The sequence below is a fragment of the Salminus brasiliensis genome, chromosome 8 (genome assembly GCF_030463535.1).
Source record: "Salminus brasiliensis chromosome 8, fSalBra1.hap2, whole genome shotgun sequence".
Lineage (NCBI taxonomy): Eukaryota > Metazoa > Chordata > Actinopteri > Characiformes > Bryconidae > Salminus > Salminus brasiliensis.
In genome coordinates, this window is record NC_132885.1 from 18,370,399 (window position 1) to 18,382,697 (window position 12,299).

Below are 12,299 nucleotides of genomic sequence, written 5' to 3' on the forward strand. Positions count from 1 at the left end.
TTGTCATTTTCCCCAAATGGGATGAAATATTCAAGCCGACTTACAACTGATTTGTACATTCAACATGTACAGTCATTTGCTGCAGACTGTAGAGAGAGTATGATGAAAATGGAATAGGAATGAATGAGGCATTCCCCAGCTGCATAAGTAACTTCGCTAGCAGATGATTACTATTTAAAGGTTGTAAACAGAGAGCTTTAAACATTCAGTGCTGGCAGAAATAAATGTATCAGCTGGGTAAAATGATGTACAGTGTGTGGGATTTAGTGTGTCTGGGAACTCTGACAAATTGCATATTTGTGGTAGTCTCTCTATCCCCTGATTACTGCAGACAGAATAACACGTGGTATAGACAGCTTAAGAGGAGAAATGTTTAATTGTCAGATCAGTGATTCATTCAATTTGTGCCTAAATATGACAATAGTCTTTTAGCTGTTGAGCCTCATTATATTGATGACAATGATCAAGCTGAGTACCATTGAAAAGATGAAATGATAAATGATGCACAAAATAACACTAAAGAAGATATAACCATACGTAGATTACCAGAACGGATTACTCTGTCAGACACATAATGTATTTATCTATTTAGTAAAGATACTTGTATTCACCCCAAAACAACCCTGTGTAGGGATACAGATGCATCCATGTAAGCTGTACAAGCAATAAAACCCAGACTGGCTTTGTTTTTAAAAAGCCTGGCAATAACATTTATTCAGTGGAAATGATAGTGTGTACCTGTGAAACTAGAGAGCAAGGCCTTGCCTGGCTTCCAGCCTAACATTTCAGTATGCTCAGATATTGAATATGCTGATGAAATTACCTTCATTGCCACTGTTTTCCCTGTTTATGCATTGAAATTCGAATCACTGATCCCTCCAGGCAGATGTTTTAGGAATTAAACGTACGGTTGTCTTGATATTCATCAGTACACTGAGCTCTGCAATAGTTCATGTTTGCATAATGAATTAAGAAATTAAAGCTGGGAGCTGCCATTTCCTTTGTACACAGGCTGTGGCCTGTTTTTCAGATGACATTTATCATAGCCAAAGCCACTTGTTTAATTTCCAGGCAATCAACGGTGGGGAGCAGCAGCTGCTTTTAGTAAAAATACATTAAAGATATTTTGAAAATATTTTTTAAATTATGGTGTGAACTTTACACATCAGTGTGGGAGTGTTTTTTTTGTTGGCGCGAGTAATGAGCTTTGTAATTTGTAAGACACAGATCTGCAGCCTGGAACAGTCCTGGGATAACCCATTGCCCATTTACCCTCATTTGTGCACTGTACATATGTGTTTGCTATTACATAGCTGTGATACCTGTGAGAAGGCCAGTGTTGCTGCTGTTCCCATTGCAGGGCTGGATAAAGGCCTGTGAGTGTGTCTGACCTGGAAAGAGAGAGAGCGGGCAGGAACAGGTGCAGGAGCACAGCTCCTGGCCTTAGATCCAGCTCCCCTGCCTAATTAAGATCAGGGGCTTTGTGCAACCCGTGCTTGGTTACTTTGGCAGGCTATGAGGGCTCAGTGTGAAAGGATTTAGCTGAGCGACCTAATAAACGTCACCTTACTTTCCCAAATCACTGTCCTTTTGTCTGGTTTCATGGGAAATGGTCTTCTTCGCTGTCCACATAATCCTGTCCATGTGTTTTTGAAGACTTCACTTACAAGTGCCCCCACTTCCTGTCTTCTATCTCTCTCTCTCTCTCTCTCTCTCTCTCTCTCTCTGCTTGCTTTGCACATAAAATCACAGCACTCTGTGCCACATGGGGAGCTTTTACAATAGGTGTTATTTTTAAAACGAGCCACTAACCCAACTAGCTTCTGACAGCAGTAGAAAATTAAGCCAAATTAAACATGTTTCTCAGAGTAAGGACAGGCCATCAGTGACGGTGTTGTCATATTCAGATGTAATTTGTGTTCAGTTGTTTATCAAGAATATTTTAGGGGAAACCCTTAGTGTCCTACTTAATGACATATTGAGCCACAATTATTCAATTACGTACATTACCTGCACAAGAGTAGGTGGACAACCCTTCCAAATAGTGGGATCAACTTTTTCAGCCACACCGATTGCTAATGGGGCACAAAAAGCAACAATACAGTCATGCATCCTTCAAAGACGTTGGCAGGGTTCAGTGATATGCAAAATAGCACTGTCCTAGGACCTTTCATGCTGCCTTGTCAACAAGTCAGTTCGTTTTTGCCTTGCTACAGCTGCCCCTGTAAAGTGTAGGTGATGGTGAATTGGAACATCTAGTAATAACAGCTCAGCCACAAAGTGGTGTGCCATGTAAGTTCACAGAATGGAACCGGACGAGCTGAAGATTTTTTTTAATAGTCTGCATTTGCAACAATAACTGCTGAGACTACTCTTTGGATTAAACATAACTGTATTAGGAGCTTCCTAAATTGTGTTTTCATGGCTGAGCAGCTGCATATGAGCATAACCTCACCATGCACAGTGTTTACATCGGCAAAGTGGTGTTCAGTCACACTGCCACTGGACTCTGGAGCACTGGAAACTTGTGATTTGGAATGATGAAATGACTGGTATACCTGGAGCATGATGCATGCCTGAATGCATGGTGGCAGCTGTACAGCTGGGCACCTTAGCGCCGATGTAAGAAAATCTTGTGGCATTTTAGAGAACTTTGTGCTTCCAACTTAGTGACAACAATTTAGGGCAGGTCCTTACTTGTCACAAAAAAACAAACAAACACAAAGCGATGTCCGTAAAGACATAGTTTGCAAGTTTGATGTGGAGGAACTGGACTGGCCTGCACAGACCTGACCTCAATCCTGTCCAACACCTTTTGGATAAACCGCAACATCAACTGTGAGCCAGGCCTTACTGTCAAACACCAGTACCTGATTTCCCTGACTTGCTTGTTGTTGAATGAAAGTGAATCCATGCAGCCATGTTCCAAAATCTAGTAGGAGGCCTTCCTAGAACAGTAGAGACTATTACTGCAGCAAAAGAGGGACAATCGGTTGTAAATTGTCCTGGTTTATACAAACGCATACAGATACAGAGATTTAGCTGTCCACATACTTTTACTTTTCCCTTGTGAATAGATCATTTGTAATCTGTGATTGATCATTTTAGAGCTACTAAATAAAAGAGGTGACCTAGTTGCAACTCTCATCCTTAACTTTCTAAAAATAAATCAAATCTATTTGATGTCGTCAGGCAAGCGGAAATACGGCTTTTGATAAAACCTTTAATACAAGTAATTATTACTGTGGATCTTGGCTTATCTCTTTCCTTCTTGCTCTCCCTCTCCATCTCCATTATACTCTCTTTCTCTCACTGTGTGTGTGTGTTTGTGTGTGCTCATGAGAGAGCAGTATTACAGAGTTTGTTTCTTTTCAATTTAAATAGTCTGAACAGAATCCAGTCAAAGTAAATCCAGATACTATCCGGATGCAAACGCATGGTAATGCCAGGTGTAAACAGGCCCTTTGACTTCAGACCCTTACTTGTGGCCTATTGTGGGTGGCCCTAAGGCCAGTCCGGCCAGTCACCTGCTTACTTAAGCACTGCGATTAAAATCATCACAGACAGAGCAAGTCAGGACATCCTGCAGTCAGGACTAGCCCCAATCAGCCCCAATCATCTCAAAAATGTTCTTCAACAATTACACAAATGGACTACTGCAATACCAGTCACCCGCAGGGTAATCCACTTACCAGATGGCATGGTATATACATAAAAAGCCTAGTCAAACCATTTTCCAGTAATTGGTTATTTTGTTCTGCTGGGAGATGTTCTGCAGTCATACTTGTGACAGTAACATGTAATGCACTGAATAGAACAGCCAACAGTTTGTCACTTGTGGGGACAAAACTTTGGACACAATTTGTGAACTTGTGAACTCGCATTAAATTGTGTGCAGCAAATACATTTCTGAAGTATGCCTAATGTTCAACAAATGCATTAGTAATGATGCAACAAAGACAAAACATTATTATTATTATTTCTTTTTACCCAATGGTTAAATCAGTAACTCTAGATTTACAAGATTTGTTTATTCCAGCCTCCTTGTCATATTTGCCACCAACATCCAATTAAGGGGGGAAACATCTAAGCCTGCATGTAGCATTTTATAATTGGCTGCTCCTTGTCCATTCTGTAAACAAAGTGGACGTCCATTCTGTAAACAATCACAGCGGATTTGTGTAAGCACTAACAGGCCTTAACTGAAACCTCATGGCCGATGGAAATAGGGAGTGTCGAGTTACCCCTCTCTGCCCTAATTACCAGAGCTTTGCTCCAGGAGGCTGCCGAGGGCTGCTGGAGTGTAGTAATAGCCTAGGGAAGGGAAGCATTAACATGGATGAGGAGGCTGAAGGAGGGGTGGTATAAATACCTGCACACGTCGTACGTGTGTCACACAGGTGGGCAGACGCTTGCTCTGTGAACAGAGACACAGAGAGAAATAGTCATGACCTGCCAGGCCTTCAGCAGCACGGACTCTTTCACCACCCTGAGCGGAGACTCGGCCCTGCCACTGCTCATGCACCACGCTGGAGCTGCTGACTGCCTGCCCGTCACCAGCCACACCACCAACATGGTGCAGCCAGGTATCTTCCGCACTCTCTTCAACACACCCAGCCTCACTTGTCCTAGACATGTAATCATCAACCATTCTCCTCTACCTCTGCTTCTGTTTCTTCTTCTTTCTGAAGGTTTCACCTCCAACACAAATGGCTCACATCAAATGAACAAATCAAAGAATTCTGGACTTCTTCTACATGAGCTTTTCTTCTTCTCTTTCTCATTCTGATTCTTCTTTTTTTCATACATTATATTTTTCTCATCCTCCACACACTTCTTCTTTTTCTTGTTCTTTCTACAGAATTTGTGTCTAACTCAAATTTCATGCATCCTATCTGGTTAACCAAGGACTTCTGAAGATACTTTAATTTAGATCAGATGTGGTGGCTTGAGGGTGAACCCTGCAGGAACAGGAAAGAATAGACATTGGTGGCCGTTGTCCTAGATTGAACTGAAGGTTGCAAGAAGTGAAGTGGTCCTAATTGAGACCTGTCAATAGTGCCATTAGAACTAACACAGAGGTATGTCTGTGTAGAGTGGTTCCATATTGATCTGCAGGTAGAACCTGTCACAGCCCTGTGATTAATTTAATCTTATCACTTTGCTGCAGTGGTATATTTTCATAGTTGTCATCCCCATTGAAAGACCAGCCTCTTATATGTGAATAGGAATAAATTTGCATACTTTGTCTTACGAAGTATTCCCCAGTTGCCGAGGCCCAAGAGAATTGTTGGAAGTTGGAAGTGGCAGAGTGGCAATGAAGACAACTGTCTAAGAATTTTCCCAAAGGGCTCCTGGCAGCTGGAATCAGACAACAGAGAGTGACAATGAGAGAGAGAGAGAGAGAGAGAGAGATGTGAGCAGGTCAGTTATGAGGAGTCAGTGTGACCTCACAGCACAGAGGTTTTGCTCTCCTGCTGCTGTCATCACTCTCAGTCTCGCTCTCACATTGAAAGTATGACCTTTTCACTGACCACACACACATGATCCCTTGTTCTTCATCTCCTTCTTTTTCTCTTCATCTTCACTTTCCCTCTGTTTTCTTTTGAAATGCATTTTCAGTCCAAGCTCACAGGCAGATGTTCTGTATATTGTTACTGTTTGTATTACTGAGGCAATGTTCTGATATTGCTCATTTTATCACTACCCAGGCAATAGGGTTACATTGCATTCATTTCCAGGTCTTCCATTTACTCAGTTCTATTTTAGGGCCATTTTTTGGATTGTATAACATTGCTTTTCTGTGACACCTGCTTTTCTGCAGCAGTATACTGCTTTATTTTTTCACTACCTTTTATTTAACCAGGAAAATCTCCCTGAGATTAAAAATCCTTTTAGAGAAGTGCTTGTGCCAAACTTGTCTTGAGGGCAATCTTATTCCTATAGAACACTTGTAGGTATTCATTCTACAGCTAGTAATAATACATCTTAGAGCTCCATTATACATTCTGTCTAAAAATGCATAAGCAGTGCAAAGGTGAGTGCATATAGATGACATCACCATAATCCATTACGTGTTAAAAATTAGCAGAAACAAGTCTCTTCTCAAAGGATAATCAAGATTCCTCTCTAAAATCAAATGCCAGTTTTTCCCATACTTTTTATCAAATGCAAAATTTGAGGCTTAGAATGATCTTATAATATTCCAGTTTGAATGTGTATGTTTTATTATTGTCCACATGAAAAATGTCTCAAATTAAAGTTTGAGACTAAAACATCTTGATTGTGAACTATTTAAAGCATTGTGTAACTGAGTGAGCACTAAACAATAATTTATCCTTCTGGTACACCCTTAGAATATGTCAAGGGCATTGACATGAACCCTTCCACCTGCACACACTGTGTTCTGCCAGATAAATAATTTTCAAACCAGAAGACTGCTTTTTCAGATGCTGACAAGTCTAGATTTGAATACCACTTCAATATCAATGAAACATCAATGAAATGGGCTGCACTGCACAGTGGCACCCTTTATCTAATGACTCACTTATGCCATTTACTACTTTTAGCACCGCAGTATTTGTGCTAAAATTTCTAAAACCAGACTAATATTCAGATGCTATTTACTGCACTACAAAATATTATAATATATTATTCATTCATCCCCCCTTTCGTCAGACACAACACATCTACGCACACTTACTGATTTAACATGGAAGCTGATGCAGCTTAAGATCTTAAGTCATTTCTTTTCACACAAACATTTGCTTATTTCAGGAAGTAGCACCTGTGTGTTTTATGTTAAATCGTTATGATTAACAGGAATGTGTGTCTGAGTGTGTATCTGTTCCCTGAGGATTCTGAAGAGGCCTGGTTGTCTAATAACACTCTGACTCTGCCTGTCATGCTGATATCTAAAGTGTCTCCTCATGCCGAGCAGATGAAAAGAACAAATAATGGAGATTATCTTTACAAGATTATGGGTGGGAGGCCTAATTCAATAGAACTCCACTCAAAGTCGGCATGCAGTGGATGGAAATCTTCTGATTAAGGAATCAGAGGCAGTTTTGATAGTTAAGGAATAAGGGTAAATGTGGAGCAAGGGAACAGTAATTCCCCTGACAGTATCTGTTGGGTTCTTTTTGCTGCATACTAAAGGAATTCACTTTTTTATTATTATTAAGAACAATTAAGCTTATTTTAAAAAATGACATTAGCAGATCATTAGCAGATATTGTCAACAAAAGCGCAAATACATAAGTGGTATTAAATGTAAACAGATGTTGACATCTGTGGACACTGAATGTGGACAAATGTTGACAGTGACTATAAAAACCTTTTTCTATAGCACCAACTTCATTTCTCTTTGAAGGATCTAGAATCGATAAAAATGATGGCCTTTTATTCTTTCATTTTTTCCTGTCATTTTGTTCTTTGATGTAACGATAAGATCATGAGCATTGTCCTGTGCTCCTGTCCGCAGTTCCCTCGGGTCTGCCCCTCGTCCAGTCGTCCAAGCGCTCTCACATGCATCTGTCCACGTCTGCCCTCAGCAACGCATCAGCCGGCCTGCACTACTCAATGCCCCCATGTCACTATAGCAACCAGCAGACCACCTACGGCATGATGGCAGGTGTGTTGATACATCTCGCTGCTTGGCTACGTCGGTGCGTTCTTCAGCAGGGCTTGTGACTCAGTGCTTTGAGTGGTATCAATCAATGCTGCTCTTTGCATGTGTGCCTGTGTCTTTGTATGTGTGAGTGTGTCTGATGTGTGATGACATTGTAGGTTTTTGTCCCCAGCACAGGAAATGCTCTCAGCCAGCATTTCTCAAACCCGCATCCTGCAAACCTGTGGCGTTCCTCATCCCAATATGGTCAATGGCGCCAATTCACTGCAAGGTAAGGGCTTCGGCATGGCACAGCCTTAGAACATGCAATACATTGCAAATAGTTGAATATTTATTGCATTAAAACTATAAAATAGTTTGACAACATATTGTCAGTCAGGCCCCTGAGCTATTCTTCAAGCACAGCCTGGTTCATACTGGAAGCCTCTGTGGACAGTTTTAAAGGAATGATTCAGTTGAAATTCACACCTGTTTCCCCGCTTACCCCAGTGTAGTCAATGTCAAGACATGTTTTCCGCCTGACATTTGCTTTTTTAGATTTGCAATGGAGCTACAAGTAATTAAAAAACAATCGAAGTCCATGGCACCCAACAGAAGTGTTTATGAAAGTCCACATCTGACTGTTCCACAAATTATTTCAAATACATTTTTAAAAAAGTACATACACAAAAGCATTTTGTAGCTCAGGGTCCCTAAATTACTTTTTTTTTACCACATACAGTAAGTCCTGCTTAATGTACTGTGTGTACTGGATTTTGTGTGTGTGTGGGGGGGGTATTTTTGCATATTTGTCACACTTAATTGTTTCACATCTTCAAACTAAATTGTATTCACGACAAAGACAACCTACGTGTACACTTAGTACAAGCTTTCAATGATAATTTCAGGCTTGATTATTACCTGTCATGATGAATCTAAACACCACTTAACCTTTCTAGCAATGTGAGGTAGGCTAAAAGGTCTCAACATTATACCACATTATACCAAGATCAATAGAAGGTCCAGAAGATGTGAGAAAGACATTTCAGAAAGAAGCTCAACTACATCAGTCTGGAAAGGGTTAAACAGTCATTTCTAAAACACTGCAATTCCATCGAACCACAGTAAGAGTCATTATCTCTAAATGGAAACAAAAACTCGGAACAGTGCTCAATCTTCCCAGTAATAGCCAGCCCACAAACATTTCTCCAAGATGCAGCAATGACGTGCAGGAAGTCACAAAGGATCCTAGATGAACATCTACAGAACTGTTTGCCTTTCTCACTTTCAGACAGGGACAGAATTCTTGATCCCACTATTAAAAAGAAACTGGGAAATTGTATTCATGGTAGAGTTGTAAGGAGAAAACTGTTTCAAAAGAGGACAATAAAGGCTCATCACATTTGCCAAAACATTTACCTTGATGAGGACAGTCTTCCGTGGACAGTCAAAAGTGCAACTTTTGAAAGACATAGCTCACAATACATCAGGCCTAACACAGCATTTGACAATAAGAACATTATACCAGCAGTTAAACATGGTGGTGGTACTGTAAGGTAGGGATACTTTGCTGCCTAAGGGCTTAACTGATTTAACTGACATAACTGATCGAATTTTACTGACTTAACTGACTGTCATAACTGATATAATCAGTTCTGCCCTCTACCAGAGACAAATGGTCCCTACTAAGAAGCTGTGGCAGGACCTTAAACAGACGGATTGTGTTCAATAGTAAATACATTTTAGAGCACTATAGACTTTAATTATGTTCACTACAAAACTAAAGAAACAAACTTTGGACAGCAGTCATGTCTACACTGATTGTCTATGTATAAGTGGGGAAAAAGTGTACATTAGAATATTCTTTTGAGCTTTTAGCATATCCTGCCTTGAGGGCACCATGGGAAATATACAGTCATTAATGTACAGGGATTTAAGCAGTTTATTTATTACTATAGGCAAAAGCTTTGAAATATAAATTTAATGTTCACATTTGATTGATTTATGCTGTAAAAAATGACAAATAATTACTTTCTTTATGTGCATAAACACATAAACACTTTTGGCATAGGTGAAAGTACTACTTTCAGGACATTAACCTTGGACCTGGTATTAAACTGAAAAGACACTGAGTGGCATCGCCATCCTTCCTCCCCATACAGGAGTTAAGAACTTGACTTGTACTGAGAAGTGTGAACAGGCTGCCCTCTAGTGTGTTCAGACAGGAATACAGGCATGGTGAAGCAATAATATGAGTGATGTGACATGGAGGATGCTACAGCAACCTGCTTCTTTGTCTAGAGGAGTACATGATCATCTCAAAGTGCTGATCGTGTGTCTAAAATTCAGCACACCCTCCTACATAGCCTGTTTCTATATATGGCACATTGTTCACCTAGCAGTGAAAAAACAGGAAAAAATAGGGCCCAAATGCAGTACATAAATCAAAGCACTAGAGGGAAGCACAAACCTGATTTTTGTGCCAACCCAAGAATGCCAATGCCAAAAAAAAGGGTAAGTTTCATACGACACTGAACATATGGTTTAATACTCACTGAGCAAACGTCTTGTAGATCATTGCTCGTGAGTGACCTTATTTTATATCCAGATTGTCAGTTAAATAATGCACCATGCTCTAAACTTCTGTGATCATGAACATGTGGTCTTTGCTGTGAACTTGTGTGTACTTGCTGCTGGCACAGTGGTCGATGCCCCTAACCACCCCAGGGCTTCTTTTCTTTTTTTCTGCCTCTTTAATCCCAAAGGTGCTTTGGCTCCATGCCTGTATAAGTTCCCTGAGCATGGTCTGGGTGGGGGCTCATGCACTCTGCCCCACAGCTTCCCCCCATTACCACAGGCCCTGTTCACGGATGAGCCTACCCTGGGGGACATTAAGCAGGAGCTGCGCAGGAAGAGCCGCCCCCCAGAGGAGCCCCCCGACATGGATTCACCCCAGATCCGTGAGCTAGAGAAGTTTGCCAATGACTTCAAGCTGAGGAGGATCAAACTGGGTTTGTCCTACTTTATCAAATGCTAGTGCATTCTGGGTAAATCAAGGGATGGCAAGGATAATAACCTTTGTATGAAAACACAATGCCAGCCACAAATGGGCTGTAATCTAACAAAATGTACCTATATGGCAGTTGTTTCCAATAAAATGGCCAGTGAGTGTAGGTACCCTTTCTGATTAATGCATTTAGCTACTTTAGGTTGCACCCGTTGCTGAGTCCATATTGAGAAATGCTGTCAATAGAATAGGACTTTCTGGAGCAGATAAACATGAACCTATAGGCAATATGTCTAATGCCAGGCGCGGGCTCAAGGGGTATGAAGCCCACCAGCATTAAGACGTGGAGCAGTGGGACTGTGTTCTGGAATGATGGTTCTCCATCCAATATTTTTAGGATGAGTTGGGGATGACGTAGAGTGGTGAGCATCCAACATCCTGACCTCTCATACACTCTTGTCACTGAATGCAATCAGATCCTCACAGCAATGTTCCAAAATCCAGTAGAAAGCCTTCATTGGACAGTAGAGACCCAAACAAAAGCAGGATCAGCTTTTTTTAATAACCTTGATTTTAGCAGAAACAATGAATGAGCAGCTGTCCCAACACTTTTGTCCATAACGTATTGTATATAATATTGTACATGCAATACATAAACTGTAACTTTAATTGTTTTAACAGGTTACACTCAGACTAATGTCGGAGAGGCTCTGGCGGCTGTGCATGGCTCTGAGTTCAGTCAGACCACCATCTGCCGCTTTGAGAACCTTCAACTCAGTTTCAAAAATGCATGCAAGCTCAAGTCCATCCTGGCCAAGTGGCTGGAGGAGGCCGAGCAGGCCGGAGGTGAGTGGATGCTATCATTCCGTCACTAGATACATTTGGGTATTCCACAGAGACAAAATACAATCTCCATAGATATTATTAAGTATTAACAGGTGACAGTTGAGGAAAAGCAGAAACATTGGACTACTGTATCTGAACTGACCTTCTCTCCACAGCTCTGTATAATGAGAAAATGGGGATGCAGGAACGCAAACGAAAGAGAAGAACAACCATCAGGTACGGTGAATATCCAGCTGAACTCTGAGGAGATTCTCTCACATCATTATTCCAGAAAGCTGTTCCACAGAAATGTATTTTTAATTCACTTCCTCAGTCTGGGGGCTAAGGAGGCGCTGGAGAGGAACTTTGTGGAGAAGAGTAAGCCTTCGTCACAGGAGATAGTGCGCATGGCAGAGGGGCTTCACTTAGAGAAGGAGGTGGTGCGGGTTTGGTTCTGCAATCGCAGGCAGAGGGAGAAGAGAGTGAAAACCAGCCTTCACCACAGCTCGCTCATGGCCAAAGAAACTCCAGCCTGCAGGTAGACCTGCTGCATCTTCAATAAAGGCCCTGTTCTGAGGCTGTTCTGCTCAGTGCCTTTACCTCTGAAAACCACAGACAATCCACAAAAAGTGGATGGACTAATAATGTTGTCTGAGGCTTTGACTGTGCATGTATGTATGGTCAGAGCTAATGCAACTTGCAAAGGGAAAATAAGCTGTAAATGGTTGCAAGAAGATTACTTTTTGTCTCTCAATCTAATGTTTTTATTCTGAATGCTATTTACTATTCTATAGTATTATGGAATCATTTTTGTTCTATTCCTGCAAGTGCCTGAAAAATAATTTTTCAAAGTTATTT

General features: G+C 41.1%; 1 protein-coding gene across 1 annotated transcript; it reads left to right on the forward strand.

Moving 5' to 3' along the window:
* Positions 1-4,447: 4,447 nt before the first annotated feature.
* On the forward strand, positions 4,448-11,983 carry pou1f1 (POU class 1 homeobox 1). Its single transcript, XM_072685132.1, has 7 exons — positions 4,448-4,586; positions 7,484-7,633; positions 7,803-7,901; positions 10,375-10,620; positions 11,298-11,462; positions 11,618-11,678; positions 11,776-11,983. The coding sequence occupies exons 1-7, from the start codon at positions 4,448-4,450 to the stop codon at positions 11,981-11,983; spliced, it is 1,068 nt and encodes a 355-aa protein (XP_072541233.1).
* The last annotated feature ends 316 nt before the right edge of the window (positions 11,984-12,299 follow it).